An 18,872-nucleotide genomic window follows, 5' to 3' on the forward strand; every position below is an offset into this window, starting at 1 on the left:
CAACCTTATATCTATGTATTTGTGTTAGTTTTTAGCAGGCAAGAAGAGATGTACAATGTTTGTGCTGAAAAGAACAAAATATTAAAGAAATGTATGAGGAAAGTGAAAGAATGTGAATTTCTAACAAACTCTCTCGAGTGTCACAGAAGTTGCTTAGGTTGCGAACTAAGTATCAAATGAAGATATAATAAAAGAAAAGTAAAGGAATTTTAATTTCTAAGCAACTCTTTTGAGTATCAAAAAGTTGCTTAATGTAGCAAAAGAAGCGTTTAGGCAGCGAATAAAGTACAATGCAAGGTAATGGATTAAGCGCGTTATCTTGAATTTACATATTACTGATCAACTCTCGAAAAAAAAAAACAAGGAACAAAATTGAAATTTCCCTTACGATTTATCCATAATAAATTATTAAAAATTGTATATTATTTTATTATTTTATAACGAGATAAATTTTGGAACTTGTTTATCGAATTTGATAGGTATGGAAATGGCAGGACTGAAATGAAACTTCGTAAAGTTAATCCCGATCAAGAATTCTTTAAAGATTATCAATAACCGTGTTAGGACAAAATGAAACACTAATTCGATCTATCTTATAGTATTTGATAATTTTAAAAATAAAATAGAAAAAATTGTGCAAATTAAGATGGAAACAAAACCAAAAAATCTTCTCTTCCATGGCGAGAAATTAATAACATCGATCTTACTAACATATGTATGTAGTAGAACAAGGCATTATGGTTTCATTTAGCATCGTGAAATTGTATGACTGTCACAAACCTGCTATGAATAAAATTTAAAACCCACACAAAGAAAAAAACTATATAAAATGAAATTAAAAAAAAAGAACAAAGAGTAGTCATTGACCCTGCCCTTGAACTCAAAAGTTGTATACTACTATATGATAAAGCTAATAATATATTATCTATCTCTTAGGGTGAGTCTCTTCAGGATTCGCAACTCCAAGAGTAACCTTTGCTACATCCTTAGCACTAGCTTCAGGCTTCTTCTTCACATATAAGACAGTGTATCCCACAGCAGCTGTAATAACCAAACCAGCTATAGTCATTGTTGTGAAGTTGAAAGGAAGTGATTTTCTCTGATGAAGCACTTCAGTGGCACCATGACCTGGTGGTCTCTTTGAGGCTTCTGCTTGTGCTTTTTGTGGATCCATTTTCTGAAACTCTTCTTTTCCTTCAGAACCCTTTCCCTCTTCTTCTCTATATATGTGAAAATATCATTATTATTGTGTTTTTGAGGTATATTTTTATCAATTATTATTGTTGTTATTATTATTATGATAGAGTTTTGTTGTTACTACTTAATTACCACTGTGACTCATATGAACCATGAAATGTTGTTGAGCCACGTAACAACCCAACTTTGATGTCTTTAGGACACGTGGTGGCTACGTGTCTTTGAAGTGAACAGGTGTAGTTCAGCAAATTGAAAAATTCAAGCTGGTTGTCGCACACATCATGCTACTGCTACCATTTTTTCAATTGGGAAATTATTTATACACATCATATGCTAATAATATTTGAAATGAATTTTAAATCAGATATGTGTGATTTTTGTTGGGAAGTGATCTTTTGGCTGACATGCACCAGAGGGAGATTGTTATATTATTTGTTTTTACATCATTTTTATTTTTATACTTCTTTAAAGCATTTGAGAAGAAGTATTAAATTATTTGGAAAGCAAAGATGTTCTGTATAAGTAGAAGAAATGTATAGACATGACTACGGGGGAGCTAAAGCCAAATCCAAGTTTGAGGTGTAAAAATGACCTAACCTATAATGTGTTTGAACTTTGTATAACGTTAAGAATTAATTTTATTTTTTAAGTTTATGGCGATATCATAAAAAGTAGGACTAATTTATTATTTTGCATTCACCATAAAAAAATTTAATTATTTTTCACCATAAATCTAACCTAAACCTAGTGTGTTTGGATCCTCTTACGGTCAATTTTAATCCCTAAAAACTCATGTTGAAATTTTCTTTAAAAAATTTGAACCAATTACATAACTAGCTTACTTGATGGTGAGTTGGTGAATTAAGTGGGTTCATCCACTAAATTTAAAAATTAAAATATATTAAAAAATAAGCAAAAATAATATATATATATATATATATATATATATATATATATATATATATATATATATATATATATATATATAAAGTGTTTTGTCTCTTATTTTATCATCATATCATGTTTATTTGTGATGGGTTTAAGTAGGGGACGAAAACCATTTTTATAATAATAAAAAACGTATAAACAAATAATATTTCATTGATTTAAATGTATCTTTTAGTCTTAATAATTTTTTAATTTTAAATAACTTTTAAAACTTTTTGGTCCTTTATTAATTTTTATTTTGCTTTTTTTCCTAAAATATTATTTAAATCATTTTATTTAACTTTTTAAACCATTATCTAAACAAATTCAAGGACACAAACTATAGAAAAAATTATTAGAAATCAAATTTTCTTAAAAAAATATTAAAGATAAAAAACAAAATTAGAAAATTATTTAACTCTATTTTATTTGTGCACTGAACATATATTAAAGTTATATTTCTTGCAAGTCTCTCTCATGATCATCGGATACACATACAAACATAGTTTAAATAGGAAAAAAATCTAGAACTAATAGTTATCAATAAAAAAGCTAGGATTCGCACGGCCAAATTCAAAAATTAAAACGTTTCGAGAAACACTGAAAACAGAAACAGAATGCAACGTTTAAATCCTCCATTTTCTGATTTGTCTCTGTTCAATTTCACAAAGATGTGACAGCATATTCGTACAAAACCAATTCGTATGCCACGGAGGGCATCCGTTTCTAACATTTTCGAAGAATAAATAATATCTTTGTTTCTCAATGTATAAAATACAATAAATTCATTTCTAAAATATAAAAATTAAAATTTTAGTTCTCTGAAAGTAAAAAAAAAAACGATAAATTTATTCATCCATTAATTTTTATCCATAAATATGATGATGAAAAAAAAAAACTTACATGACAAATTCAGAAACAATTTATCAATATAATGCACATTCACAAAAATGATTATTTATTTAAATATAATTTAATATTTATTTTTTCTCTTTTATTTAATTGTTGTAAACATAATATTATAATAAATATTTAAAAAATAAGAAAATAAATATAAATTAAAACAAACATAGTAAAACGTACAATATTGATTAATACATAAGTTAAAATAAACAATAATAAGTTATTAATCAATATTATACTTTTTACTATTTTTGTTTTAGCTTATGCTTGATATTTTTTTTAAGTGTATATATTTGTAATACATTTCGTCCTTTATATAAACTCTTTCAAACATACAAAATTTAAGATATGGATGAAAGATATTTATGGCACTTTACCTCTCAAAACATAACGTATACTACATAATGCACAGATAACAAAACAAAACTTGCAATTAATTTTCAAATTTTGCAAATTAATATTTCCATTTATCACCGTACTCACGTTTAATTTTTTGACCGTTACTATTCCAACAAGGCCAAATACGCAACAACAAAAGAAAACAAAACTTAGTGGCCGCCACATCATGTTCCATACACCCCTATTCCCAATGTCACTAAACGGCTAGTTTCTCTTCTCACTACCATAAATACAACACACAAACACCACACCAGTATTCACTCACTCACTTCAGTGTCATTTTTTCTTATTCTCTTCCTCTCTCTCTACTCTGAGACACAAAGGAAAATTATAAGAAATTATGGCTGGTTATTCAAAAGCTTCAGCTCTTTGGATCCTTTTTCTTCTCTTTGGCTTCTCTGTAGCTAAGGAAATTTTGGTTGGAGGTAAGACTGATGCATGGAAGGTTTCAGCCTCTGAATCAGATTCACTCAACCAATGGGCAGAAAAGTCTCGTTTCCAAGTTGGAGACTATCTTGGTATGGTAACTTTATTTCCCAATCTTTAATTATTTTTTAAATCTAGATGAAAATTTTATTTTGATATGTTTTAAGCACAAAATTCTCAATTAAAATTTAAATGTGTATATAAGAGCCTGTTTGTTGCGGATTTTTTTTTAAAATTTGATCTTTACAGATTTTAAAAAAATGATTTTTGATGTTGAATGATTCAGTAATTATTTTTAAAAGATTTTTTTTAAAAAAAGTAATTATTTTTAAAAGATCTTTATATATATATATATATATATATATATATATATATATATATATATATCACTTTTTTAAGAAAAGGAACTGATAATATTGTGTCTAAGTTTTGTAATATGAATAATTCCTAATAAAACGACACATTCCTCAATTTTTTTGGCCCCAGTTTGGAAATATGATGGTGGAAAAGACTCAGTGTTGCAAGTGAGCAAAGAGAACTATGTGAATTGCAGCATCTCAAACCCCATAAAGGAGTACAATGATGATACCACAAAGGTTCAGCTTGAGCATCCAGGGCCATTCTACTTCATCAGTGGTGCAAAGGGTCACTGTGAGAAGGGTCAGAAGCTTGTTGTGGTGGTTTTGACTCCAAGGAGAGGAACAAGGTTCACTGGTTTTGCTGCACCTTCACCAGCTCCTTCTGCTTCTGCTGAGTTTGAAGGTCCTGCTGTTGCTCCCACTAGCACTGCCAATGCTTTGAATGGGGGAATTTTGATGGTGGCTATGGGAATGATTGCTATGTGGGTTTTTTTTATGTGAATTGGTGTTAGTGTTGTTTAACTTGGTGTATGAGACTGTCACAGTGAGGTGATTGTCTGTGGTGTTATTTTTTGTAGGAAAAAATATGATTTGATTCATTTTTATAATATATATTATCTATGTTCTGGCCTTTGCCCCGTTTACAAGTTCTTGTTGTGTCTTCTAAAATTATATGGATGGAATATTGCACAAAGCTAACACAGATTATGGATTTTTCCTGCTCAGAGATAAAAGAGCATCATTTTTTGACAAAATTATTGATTGTTTCACGATATTTTGCAATTTCTCCTTTACTGACTGGATTTTTTTTAGGTACTTCCTCCGTTTCTTGCATTAATTATCATTTTGGAAAAAAGTTGTGAATTTTAAAAACAGAAATAAAAAAAAAGAACTTGGATGGAGTCTCATTTTCATTGTCTGGCAAATACGCTGACATTTTGAAATTTTGGAAACTTAGTTAAAACTCCAGTCTCTCTTTTTATTGTGACATTTTGAAAAAAAGCTTTACCAAAAAAATGTTAAAAAACATCATATTTAAATATGCAAACTTAAGTGGACTCAAACAACATCCAAAATTTTAAGCCCCAAAATAATAAATACATATTTGAAAGCGCGTAGTTTCCCCACAAATGTCTGTTACAAAAGATAGAAGGACAAAAGATAACTGGTTAAAACACAAATGTCAAGAAGGCCTAGTTTCCCCACCACTTGCCATTGAAATAGAAGGACAGTAATGGATGGGAGTAAGTGTCGCCAAGAATTGATAAGAAAGTTATTCAGATGCATGGAGAAGCAGCAATAGAACCTCTCCAATGAACACAGTTCCATGTAACTTACATATACTGCAAAAATAAAATTCCAAAGCATATCACAGGCAGAATAAAAAGATAAACATTTATACAAGGTATTAAATAGGTAATGGCTAGACTAAGTAAGGGTTTATGTGTTGGTTGGTTGTTCTCTTCGTTACAAATTGACAATTTTCCTTGCTTAAAACTGAAAGAACCTTAAACTTTGGAGTAGGCTTCATGCCAGATCAAAGATTCAGGATTCTATTAGGAGCAGACACAGACTTTAACATTCAATCACATATCAAATTTTCAATGCAGAGCTTTTCAGCCTTTCTTTCTATTTCAAGTTCAATATCTAGCCTGACCCTATGTCCATCCAATGAACAAATATGCTTGTCTACAGGACAGTTGATCAAAGTATCAACACAATCACGAGTTCAATCATAAGCAGCCAGGTTCCTACCTATAAAGACTTCAATCTTGAGGATGCATCGTGAAAATATAACTGAGTTCATTAGTATCATGCTTATAGTGCCGGACTGATTTTTAATTTTTCCTAAAACCACAAACATCAACATTTCACATCCCAGAATCATACACTTTTTGAGTTTTGACTCAGATTCTTCAAATTGAACAGGATTAAGCACACAAGCGAAACATATTAGTATCAAATAAAATAAGAAAACACATGGAGCATCACTTAAACCAATAAGCTGCTTGTTCCGTGCATTTACTATTTTGCTGTCATATTACATCAGGAGAGCACATCCACTTATTCAGGAGTGCATCCCTAATTACAATGATTTATTGATATTCTCACACAACTAAAGACATAAAAGATTCATAGTAAGGATATATGAGAATGTAGAGTGTGAATTACTCAAATTTCACCTGGCTTATCATCAAAGAAAGAGGCTTGGATGAATTCTTAAAATTGTATTTTTTTTTCTGTAATAAATTCACATATTTTGTTTATTGTGGTTTAATGGTGTATCAATACAAGATCAAATGAAGGCTGGGATAACTCATGAATAAAAAATAAAAATAGACAAATAAATTAATTCTGTTACATTTTGCTTTTCTTCAGAAGCATAGACAAACTAACTACACTTAAAAGTGACAAACATACCCAATTTGCTTCAAGACCAGGTAGGGAATAGGGGCTCTTCATATACAAATAGGTTAAATTAGTTTTTTAGTCTTCTAATTTATTATTTAGGTTCAATTTGGTCTTCTAATTTATTTTGAATTCAATTTGATCCTTTAATATTTAAAATCGATTCAATTTGGTTCCCTAATTTTTTTGATTCAATTTGGTCCCCTAATTTTTGAAAATTAATTAATTTTATTTTTGGAAAATATGTATTTTGTAGTAGTTTAAAATCACTTAATGACGGTTTTTAACCGCCACAAAATGTGATTTCTTACAATTTAGACAGAAGGACCAAATTGAACCCGAAAAAAACTAGAGGACCAAAAAATTAATTTAACCTATACAAATACCAGGAACCATCTTCTCTTCAGTCACATTATTGATGCTAAGTTGTGAATTATAGAAGAATCTCCAAATATACAGGGAAAGAAACTCTAGTTGCAATCACTGAGGAAACTATTTTACCAATTTTTGTTAGAACTTAATGACTGGTTGCAAATGCATATCAAATATTGAACTTTTTCTACTTCCACATTCAAATCTCACACAATCTATATTTTGACTCCATAGTGCTACTTTAAAGTATAGGATTATGAAAATGATGCAATTAAACTCTCACAAACTCCTATATAAGCCATGGAATAATACCTTGGTCACAGTATAACATTTTTAATTGTCCAAATGAATCCACCATGGGGATTGTTAACAGTTTGAGAGGATAGAGGTTGTTTATATATAATTAGTAATTACTCATAAGATTATATTTGGTTACAACTCACTCTCTAATTTGGGACTTATGTGTGCTTGAGGCAGGATCACTTAATATGTAATCCATTATGTACCATGATTTTTAACCATTAGAGGAATCTTGTTAGTATAGGTCTTTCTACACTGAATCATCAATCCTTCATATTTTGACCATTGTTCTCTGTTGTCGGAGGCAATTTCTGGTGGCAACATTTTATTTTTAATTTTCTTTCTTACTCTCAACTGCATCCGATTCGATGACGACTAGACCTTTCGTCAATAGCCTTAATCTGAAAAGCGTGTGAAGAGTCATCACCATGAAGCAAAACGATGCAAAAGGTTTTCATTGGCAACACCACGCATATCACTTACATAGAGGAATTGTTCCAGGATCTTGCTCGTGACCACACTGAAGATAGAATTTGATCCTCATGTCTTGGACTGAACCATAAATTATTCAACAATAGAATTAAAAGCCAAAATAATATTTGTGCCAAATTATGCATATTAAATTACTGACCCATTTGCAACCAAAGCTAAAGTTAAACAACACCTTTAGGAGTAACAACCTAAAGCAATTTGAAACATCTTCTTCTCTAAAAATGTTATTTGCTAAAAAAGTAGATCTGCGTGGAAGTTGGATTTACCATTCCAAAACTATTCGAAGAAATATCATTTCTTTCAAGCTTGGATTGTCCAAACCTACCAAGGCGGCAAAAACGATGAAAATGCCGATGAGGTTCTAATGAAAACAAGATCGCATATCCAACCTACCTCAACGACAACACCTACGAGAAACTTGTCACTAACACACTCCACACCCTTAGTTTAGATTTGAAAATGAAATCACCGAGATCCGAGGATCAGGTTCTATTGTCAGTGTGGTCACGAGCGAGATCCTGGAACACTTCCTTTATGTAGGTGATATGTGGGGTGCTGCTAGTGAGAGCCTTTCACATTGTGTTGCTTCAGGGTGATGACTTTTCACATGCTTTTCAGATTGAGGCCACTGACGAAAGGTTTGGTTATCTTCAAATCGAAGGCAATGGAGAGTGTGAGAAAGAAAATTCAAAATGAAAGGAAAACCTATAATAATAAGATTCATCCAATGGTTAAAAATTATGGTACATAATAGACCAAATATTAGTCTTTACCTCAATTTGAGTCTTTAAGTTATAGACCATTTCTTTTGACATTTTAAAAATATCATCAATCACCTTTCATTTTATGAAAGGATAATTTGGGATTGATTATCCTTTCCTAAATGAAAAAAAAAAGAATCTTATAACAATTTTATGTTTAGACAAAAAAATATTATAAATTAAAATACTAGTCCAAATTTCTTTTTAATCAAGTTTTTATTTTTTATTTTATTTTTTTGACTAACTCTGAATCAAGTCATAATTTAATCAAAATTCAACTTTAGATTTCATAAAAATCAAAATCAAAATCAAACTAAAAAATAGTTTATATTCAATTAAAATTCAAAATTTATATTTTACTGAACAGATTCAGATCGATAGAATAGATTTTACCACCTCTGGTCACACAACACTAGAAGAGTTGGGGTAACAGTTATATAAATTGTGAGAACACAGTTACCTCTCACTTTTAAAAGTTTCATGAATTTTTCCTTATGTCATATGTTAAATTGCAAACGACTAAAAATCATCAATATTCAACAAAATTGGGGTAACACGTTTTCACCACTCACTGCACGTTTTAACACGATTATTACAAGTCTATGATTGCAGCATTTTAACGAACAAATTACGGGAAAAAAGATGAACGAGTATGGTAGACACACAAACATCAAACATATTTTCACTCAACCAAATATATTATTATTGTTATTGTAGGTTGTTTCTAATTGTAATATCATTTTTAACTATTTAATAAAATGTAAAATATAAAGATTCCCCTTCAAACAGTACATATTTTATGGACTTAAAACTATTACAAATTTCATAACTTCACAACTTTTTATGCATTGAAGTTGTACCACAATTCCACATATATACATATTATAAAAAGCAAAGAGCATTATTCATTTGTATTTTGAGTCTTATTCCACTGGCGATACATTTGAGAAGGCTTTAAACATGCAGCATGAGTTTCCAGTCTCATTCATAAATCTAAATGCATGCTTTTTCCTTGTCCATTTCTTTGAGAAATTTAACAAGTGCTTCCAAAGCAACATCAGGATCTTCATTTCTCATTAGTTGTTCTGCCACTACTGCAGGTGTGACTTCTATTTTCTCCAATAGCTCTTTGATTTGTTCAAAGAGTGGATGATATCCTTCAATGCCTAAATAATTGGAAGCAAGGGCTTGAAATGCCATGCCTTTGAGGAAGGACAAGTGGATGTGCATGTCCATACGTCCAGGGCGTAGCAATGCAGGGTCAATTCTTTCTCTGTGGTTAGTAGTGAAGATTATAATTCGCTCCTCTCCACCACTAAACCATAAACCATCCATGTAGTTAAGAAGACCCGATAAAGTAAACTTCTTTGTGTTAACCTATGCAATGATTTTGAGGAAGCATTGTAATTACTTGAATGTTTATGAAGATCAATTACAAAGTAACACATATTTTACCTCTATTATATTTTATCTGTATAATTAAGCAAAAAAAAAATGTTAGCAACATATTTTGTTACATATTTTTTATTATTGATTAAAATTTATTTAAATTCACGTTAGATTTAATTGTATATAATTTTATAATTAAAATTTAATTTTAATCCCTATTTTTTTTTACATATTTACTCCTTTATTATTTTAATTGTCCAATTTTTATTTATATGTTAATTTGACATTTAATATTTAACATTTATGCCGACAACATTATAGAAAAGTATCACATTAAGATAGAGGATGTGATTATATGACAATACAAAAGAATGACATGTTAGCAATTACCTTAAATATGAGAATGTCAAATTAATATGAACAAGAATTATACAAATAAAATAATAGGAAGATTAAATTTGTAAAAAGTAAAAACTAAAACTGTTTTATTTACTAGCATTTAAACTGTGTCTTAATAATAATAAGGAGATATAAGATTCACTTGACGGAAAAAAATAAAAAGATAGAAAGATAAATTGTGGGTTCAAATTTTTCTATCAATATAAATTAATAAATTAACAACTAATATTTATCGATAAAAAAATAATAATAAGATAACCAAAAGTACTATTAAGTGTTTATGTTAGTATTAGACTAAGTGGATAAGCAAGAAGTAAAGGAGATGAAAGTTTTACTATAGAAAACAAACCTTGACAGGCTTGTGTTCATAGTCTGACTCTTCATCTGATTCCTTTGTTGTTGATCGATCTAACACCTCTCCTGTTGCAATCTATGTCTTCAATCACAGCAATGGAACGGTTAGACGTGTCCCTCAAGGCACGCATGATGCCCGAGCTAGAACACAAAGAACTTAGCTCCAAATCATACACATCAAACTTCAAATAGTTAGCCATAGCTGCAACAAGGCTAGATTTTCCTGTCCCAGGAGGCCCATACAAGAGGTAGCCACGTTTCCAAGGCTTACCAACTTTCTTATACAACTCTTTTCTTCTCAAAAACCTATCCAAATCATCAATTATGGCATGCTTTTGCTGAAAATCCAATGCAAGTGTGTTGAATGAGGCTGGATGTGTTAACTCACTCTTCTGCCAGCAGTGCCTACTACCACCCCCCATGGAATGGATCTTGATGGTCCTTTTTGCTACCTGCATGGCTTGGTAAGTGCTTAGAACATGTGGAATGTACTTGTTCATTATTTTTTCTCTGTGCTTCTCATCAAAGGTTAGTGTAAGTGAATGCTTCTCGTTTGACTTTGGATGATGATCAGAATCCTCCTTGGAACTTTCAACCAACTTCCACCTAAGAATTAAAAATTAAAATTAGTTATAGAAGTAGAATAATCTTATCTTTTTTTTTAATATATATATATATATATATTGATTCTGGTTCTAGGGCTGGGAAGTAAAATTTAGTCTAAAAAATATTAAATAATGATTGTGTTGACTTTCCTACTTGTGGAAAAGATGGGGACATGTGAGAAAATGAAATAAGTAAAGAGGAAGTTTCAGCGAACCAAACTCAGATCTTCTATTCATCAATAATAAAAATAATCTACATCTATATTATAAATTATATAGTAATATATAATTTGAAGAGTTTAAGTTTTTCATTTAGAAATTTTTAATAGAATCAATTATACTTACACTTCTTTTAAGTTTTGTAAGATTACACAATTTTCTTATTTCTTTTATTTGTTACTTCTAACTTCTTAAATATTTTAAAAATACTACGCTAACACCTCTCTTATACGTTATAGTTACTACTCCCATAACCCTGAAAATGTGTAATGTTCTCATATTAGTCCTTGCAACAACGGAAATCCAAGTCTCTAAAAGTATAATTTATCAATTACATTAGTTTAAAATTATAAAAAAAAAGACTTAATCAAGTTATTAACATGTTTAGAAATTAAAATCAGAATTCAAAAACTTAATTAAACATCAGAAATATCATAAACTTATTTACAAATTCCTAAATTTCAAGGACTAAAGTGACATCGTTGTAACAATTCCAGGCACCAAAAGGGTGGTTTATTCATAATTTTTGGTCACTGAATTTGGTTACTATAATTTATTGATTTGGTTACTCTAAAAGTTTGATGTCTTCAAATTGATCCACCACCTCTTGCTTTCCATCCAAGGCCACTACAATGTTCTTATGCTGCATTAGTTTGCCAACTTTGAGGGATCTGTAAGAGTGTGTTATCCTATCAGGGAGATACTCTTGGGCAGCTTGGAAGAGTTGGTTCGTTTGGCGATCCCAAAACTGGTTGATATGAAGTGAGACCTCATGGTTGTGTTGCAATTGTCTCTCTGAGAAGAAACTCTTTAGCTTTGAGATAACGAAGGATCGAATTTGGCGCGGTATGAGATCATTGAGTGATGTTCTTAGGAGCATCATGAATGTGGAGATGGCAGCATACACCTCAAACCATGATGATGATGATGCTGAGGGAAAAGAGGAAGAAAGGTTTTTCTGCATGTATGATGATCTCATGGACTCAAATGCAAAATAGTTAGGAGTCAAGGATGGATGATGACATTATCTCAAACCCAATAATGTTCATTTATATTGATTTCAATCCTTCCACCTCAAGCTATTGATCTAGCTTCGCATTTTAGTGAGCAATTATAATGGTGCACTCTATTTTTGGTGGTAGGAAAGAAAAGAGATAAAAAGAAAAAATTAAATAAAAGAGAATAAATGATAAATATAATAACTAATGTAACAAAGGATGAAAGGAGAAATTGAAAAAAGAAAAAAAAGTAGAAATAAAATGAAAGAAAAAGTGGATATATCTTAAATATTTTTATATAGTTAAATTTCATAACAAAATAAATATTTTTATTGATACAGATATTTTTTAGTTGTGAAAACTAATGTGTAAAATGCTACTTTTATAAATGATAAAAAATATTTAAAATGTCTAAATAAAAAACTTCAACTATTCAAATTATAATTTATAAAATTAAAGGAGATTATTTTTATTGATTAATAGATGTGAGCTGAAACTTCCTCTGCACTTAATTCATTTTCTCACCACATGTCCCCATCTGTCACAAGTAGGAAAGTCAAAGTAATTATTATTTAGTATTTTTTAGACTAAATTTAATTTCCCAACCCTAGAACCAAAAATCAATGGAAATCGCCTGCATCCATTTTCCAAATTTCACAAAACTTCACGAATAAAAAACTTACACTAAAACATCATCATCACATTCAATAAAGTTAAGTAGTTAATCATATAAAAAAGGAAGAAAGAAATTAGTCTGAACTTACGACAATGTTGGTTAGCAATAAGGGAAACTCAAAATGGACCAAAAGCATGTCAATTCATCTATGATTAGTAGGAAAAAAGGAAACAGAGAGAAATATAGGTAGAAAAGAAGTACATAAGAAATAGACATAATTTGATTGGAGATAAATAAAATAAAAATAAAATAAATAATATTAAATTAAATTATTATAATTTAATTGATTAAAATATAATTTTCATTTTAATATATTTTTAAATATGTACTTTAGTTCTCTTATTTTTTTAATTAAGATATTTTATTTTTCACTTTAAAAAAGTTTTTAATTTTTTAATTGAAATATTTTGTCTTCATTTTTAAAAAATTAACAATTTTTATTATTGTGATCAATTTCAAACGTCATATTTTAAATATTGATTGTCCTATTATCTGCATGAATATTTTTTTTAAAAATCATTTAATTGCTAAAAATTAAATTTATTTTAGAAAAAGAATTAAAAAAATACACAATCAACAAGTCTTAAATTGATCAAGAAACTAAAATTACACATTTTTAAAAAATAAGAAACAAAATATCTTCATTGAAAAATTTGACGACCAAAATCATAAATTTTTTACAAAATAAAAGATAAAATATCTCAATTAAAAAATAAAAAAACTAAAATCACATTTAAAAAAAATAAAAATTACATTTTTAGCCTAATTTAATTATATTTTACTTGATAAACTCTGCCTATATCTTTTCATAGCTGGTCTCAAGCTCGGGTTAAGAGGAATGTTAAACCCTCCAGAGTCAACGTAAAACTCAATGTTATACTTAACATGAAATTATTTTTTACTTAATATATAGTAATTAATAATACTTAACATACATTGTTTAACAAAATGCTACTTGATTTGAATGCATACAAGTCATTCCCAGTTCCAAATGTCCAGCTGAAATATGTTCATGGGATCAAATTTATCATTGATTCACCTGGTTTCTGATTAGAGGAGAAAGATGGACTTTCTAAAGTGGGTCAATTCAATACACAGTGGCAATACAGCCAGTCAAAACATTTGTTTTTATCACGGTGGATTTAAGTATCAGCTCCAAGACTGAGAATTTAAATAATGTTTTCGGGATTCAACATAAAAAAATAAAATCTTGTCATATAATGAAAATTGAAAAGACTCAATATTTGAGCAATTAACTGTTGGGATATGATTTTCTCATGGCGCAATCCTAAGTGGGTCACGAGGAAAGAGTGATGTTTTGCGAATGTTATTCAGGCCACAGAAGAGCATCACTACACGCTCCAACCCTACTCCAAAGCCACCATGTGGTGGTGCACCATATCTGGAAATGGTCAAAATCAAGCAATTAGTTTTTATACACAATTTTAAAAAAATTAATTACCAGAGCTAAGTAGGAGGAAGAGGCACAAACACATAATATAAGCAAAGAGAGAAAGAAGAGAAAAACAATACCTGAAAGAATCAATGTACGAAGATATTGTTTTGACATCAATGCCGCAAGCTGCTGCACGTTGTTCCAAAAATTCTGGCACATGAACACGCTGAGCTCCTGAAATGATCTCCTCACCTAAGGGACAAGGAATCCACAGAAGTTCAAATCAGAACCGGAACACAACCGGAAATACATATATATTCAAAGAAACATGGCAGTTAAACCAAAAATTCCGAGCCAATCGGACCAGATTGTCATAACAAAGTATTGCTAGAGAAAATAACTTAATGCCTACCTCGAATAAAGACATCAAACGAGTTGCTGTATGCTGGATTGTCATAGCAAGGCATTGTATAAAATGGCCTTATAGCCAAAGGGTACCGATGAAGGATATAGAACTCCGTGCCATATCTAAATACAATAACAGCAAACTTAGCTTAGGTAACAGCTCACAACAAAAGACAATATTTAGTAGTAAAAAGACAAGGAATTACTTCTCCAAGACTAGCTGACCCAATTTCCTTTCCGCTTCAGTATTCAAGTCACCATAAGGTTCAATTTCTACTCCAACATCCTGCAAAACCAAAAAATCGTTACTAGTTGCAAAACATGCATACTATTACTGTTAATTCCTACCATCCTATAGTTTTAGTGGTTGGTAGGTAGGTCATATCCTTTTCAGATTCTGTAGGTCAATACGATTCAACAGGGCAATGAACATTCACATGGTATTCAATTAGACTAAATAAAACTTCAACATGTAATGAGAAAGTTAAACTTAAAGATGAGTTAGAACACAAAAATATCTTAACTATTTCACTAATATGTAAAACTTCCTTCCCCTCTTAGTTTTATTATTCTATCTATCCCATTTTGTTTTCGTAATGTCTATCATTTTACCTTTTTCTTTGGCATTTATAATATAATTCAGAATTTATGACATACATTATTTTTAATTTTCATATATTGACATGCATGATTGTTGAGAATTGTTTGTATGCTAATCTATAGATTAAAATGTTCAAGGGATACTCCCATTAGCGCTTTAAACACACATTCCCTTCTCTCAGTGTTATGAAATAGGCAACAGAATAAAGATGCAAGATTCACACATCATCATCATCCTATCTCTTTTTTTTTATCCACCACTTGCTAGTTCAGAAATTTTATCCATACCTTGAGCATCTGAATCCCTTCTTCATATGTAAGCCGTAGTGTCTTCCGCAGATACTGCACATTAACATGGTTATTGTCAGATCAGAAACAAGCGCAACATGTAACTCAAGTATTCATTTGCATCTCATATTAGTGATATTACACACTACATAACAAATCAAGTAAACAATATACACCTGATACCATAACAAATCCACTACATAAGATAATTAAGATGATACAAAATAACCACCTTTAAAGGTTCAAATGGGTACTGAGACCCCACAGCTTCCAGATCCTTCTTACAATTCTGGTTCAAACTGTCAAACATTGCAACAAACAATCTATCGACTAAATCCATAACCTGCCCAAAAACTCAAATCATCAGTAAATCATTCTTGTCTCTCAATAGTTTCAAATGCAATCACATAATATTTTCCTACAACTACAAGCTAAATATACCTCAAAGTAATGCTTCTTGATCTCCATTTCAACGTCAAGGCCCGTAAACTCACACAGATGCCTGTGAGTGTAGGAGTCTTCTGCTCTAAACACAGGACCAATCTCAAAAACACGGCCAAAATCTCCACAGATAGACATTTGCTTGTGAAGCTGAGGTGACTGGGCCAGGCATGCAGGTTGACCTTTGTAGTCCAGTCTAAAAACAGCAGCTCCACCCTCACTAGATCCGGCAATCAACTTTGGAGTGTGGATTTCACAAAAGCCTTGAGATACTAAGAATTGTCTAAATGCCTGCCCAACAAAGCAATGAAAAGTTAAACAAAGCATTTGACTCAGAATCCAACTGCAAATGCATTTCTTATGGGAGTGTCTCAGTAGTCAGTAATCAGCATGCACTTATTTCAATAAACTTAAATTTGAAGCAACCCCAACTGGTGCCAACAGTGATTCAAAAATAAATAATTAAGCTCTTCCAAATAGCATCAGAGATGATATGCTTTACATTTCCAACTTGAGACTGAATGCGGAAAATCCCTTGATTAGCCGGCGTTCGCACATCAAGCACCCTAAAGTTCAAACGTGTATCCTGATTAACGCGAACAAGTTGCTCACCAGCCTGCACCCATTAAAACTCCCATTAACAAGCACATAAAGCAAGATCAAAATAATAACAGCAAATTCCTCAAACAAATGGGATACATCAAACAGACATCTTTACTTAAAGTACCTGAAGAGCCTTCTCAATTTCAACTTCACTTCGAGCAGCATCCTCAAGATTAATTGGCAGAGTAGGTACAGCCCTACTGACACAATACAACTTCCTCACTTGGATTTCAACCTACAAGAACAAACCAAACCCACTCAACAAACAATCACAACCTCCAAATTCAACCACTAATTTTCAACCTACCAAAATAAATAAACAAACATACAAATAAATATCTTCAAGTAAATCATATAATATTATTCACACAAAACACTATTCAGTATTTTTAGTTTTTACAGCATTTCTAATTGGGAATGCATTTTTTCATAGAATTTCCAACTGGCAATATATATATATATTAGAAAGAGTCTCATCAAAATATGTCTGACTGCTACTACGTTGAGCATTGCATCGAATAGTAACCATAACCTAATCACAATTCACAAACCCTAAAAATATTACAAACCTGCTGCGTGGCGCCTTTGATGGGAGCGGTGGGGACCGAAACAACGCCTTCGACATCGACGATGGACTCGCGGCTGAGTGCAGCGGCAAACTTCACCATCTGCGCACTCACCGTATCAGGCTGCGCTTGCACCAAGCATTGAACGGTGAAACCGTTCTCTCTGATGACCAGAAACGCCATCTTCTTCCCGACGGGGCGAATCGCCTGCGCCCTCCCTCGGATCAACACCGAATTGTTCTCCAGCGCGCCGCCGAGCGCCTCCACGCGCGTCCACTCGCCAACGTCCGACGGCGTCTTGGACTGCAGCTCCACCAGCGGCACGTCGCCGTAGTTCCCGCCGAGGGGGTCCTCCTCGTCGACGGAGAGGTTGGCCGTGGCGGCGGACGCGGCGGCGATTTCCTGGCGTCGGCGGAGCTTCTCCAGCTTGGCGGCCTCCTTCTTGGCGGCCTTTTTGCTGACTTGGGCCTCCGACGATGCTGCGGCGGCGGCGGGGTCTTGGGACTCCGAAGACGACATCGATTTGGCTTGGGAGTGTGGGTTTTGCGAGAGGTTTTTTTTAGCGGATCGTTTAAAGTAGAGTGATTGAAATGTTTTTAGGCAATAAGAGAAAATTGCTAGGGTTAAATTTTTTTTTTATTTTTTAGAAAGGGATTAAGAAATGAGTATAATTTATATTACGAAATGGAAGCAGCGTTACTTATCCAATTTGAATGCTCAGACAGGGCACACGGCAATGGGTTGACAATAGAAAAACGGTAATGCACATGAGCACATCCCATGGTATTGGCCCCTAGGGTTACTTTTTAATTTTATTTTTAATTACCTTAACTTGGGTGTTTAATTAACTATAAAACTAATAATCAGTTTAAAACTTAATCATATTTAAAGTTTTTCACCCCTTTTCAAAAATGTATGAATTAAATTCTAAATTTTTTTCCCACAAATAAACTTAGCTACACTCTTTGGATTAGGATTACTTACTCTTAAAACTAATAATAAAAGTATTGTATCAAAGTTTGACGGGCTGTCAAGCTGGGCTGAGTTGAGCCAAAGAAAATGCATGCTATAAAGAAAAGAGTTAATTTGATAGGCACAAATTTAATCAAACCTATTTTGGTCTAATATTATTTGAATTTTTCTTAAAATATATAATAATTTAGAAGAAAAAAAAGAAGAAAAAGAAAAATGAGCAAATTTGGGTCAAGCCAAGGAGCCAAATCTGGCCACAAAAAGTGCAACCTATACAAAATATGGAACTTGTCGGGTCACTTTTCACGTTTGGCCAATAGTCGAGTAATACTAGTTATTGTAAATTCTTTGATATATTAGTTTGATACTTACAAACCAAAAAAAGTAATACTAATTTTGTATTACATTTACTTTAC

At 31.5% G+C, this 18,872-nt stretch overlaps 2 protein-coding genes, 1 long non-coding RNA gene and 1 pseudogene across 3 annotated transcripts; 1 reads left to right on the forward strand and 3 right to left on the reverse strand.

The window, feature by feature from the left end:
• Positions 1 to 654: 654 nt before the first annotated feature.
• Positions 655 to 1,230, reverse strand: LOC114391419. Its single transcript, XR_003662162.1, has one exon. It is a non-coding gene; the product is annotated as an uncharacterized LOC114391419 (long non-coding RNA).
• Positions 1,231 to 3,674: 2,444 nt separating this feature from the next.
• On the forward strand, positions 3,675 to 4,858 carry LOC114392568 (early nodulin-like protein 1). The gene is made up of 2 exons (XM_028353752.1): positions 3,675 to 3,944; positions 4,339 to 4,858. Exons 1-2 carry the CDS (start codon positions 3,767 to 3,769, stop codon positions 4,710 to 4,712), a joined length of 552 nt encoding a protein of 183 aa, XP_028209553.1. The 5' UTR covers positions 3,675 to 3,766; the 3' UTR covers positions 4,713 to 4,858.
• A 4,610-nt stretch (positions 4,859 to 9,468) lies between these two features.
• On the reverse strand, positions 9,469 to 12,490 carry LOC114391732 (annotated as a pseudogene).
• Positions 12,491 to 14,179: 1,689 nt separating this feature from the next.
• LOC114393720 (aspartate--tRNA ligase 2, cytoplasmic-like) lies at positions 14,180 to 18,200 on the reverse strand. Its single transcript, XM_028355136.1, has 10 exons — positions 17,488 to 18,200; positions 17,043 to 17,153; positions 16,818 to 16,931; positions 16,316 to 16,606; positions 16,107 to 16,217; positions 15,875 to 15,928; positions 15,193 to 15,272; positions 14,994 to 15,109; positions 14,719 to 14,833; positions 14,180 to 14,587 (listed from the first exon to the last, which is right to left on the reverse strand). Exons 1-10 carry the CDS (start codon positions 18,001 to 18,003, stop codon positions 14,461 to 14,463), a joined length of 1,635 nt encoding a protein of 544 aa, XP_028210937.1. The 5' UTR covers positions 18,004 to 18,200; the 3' UTR covers positions 14,180 to 14,460.
• Between the last annotated feature and the right edge of the window lie 672 nt (positions 18,201 to 18,872).

Source organism: Glycine soja, chromosome 17, assembly GCF_004193775.1.
Source record: "Glycine soja cultivar W05 chromosome 17, ASM419377v2, whole genome shotgun sequence".
Classification (NCBI taxonomy): Eukaryota; Viridiplantae; Streptophyta; class Magnoliopsida; order Fabales; family Fabaceae; genus Glycine; species Glycine soja.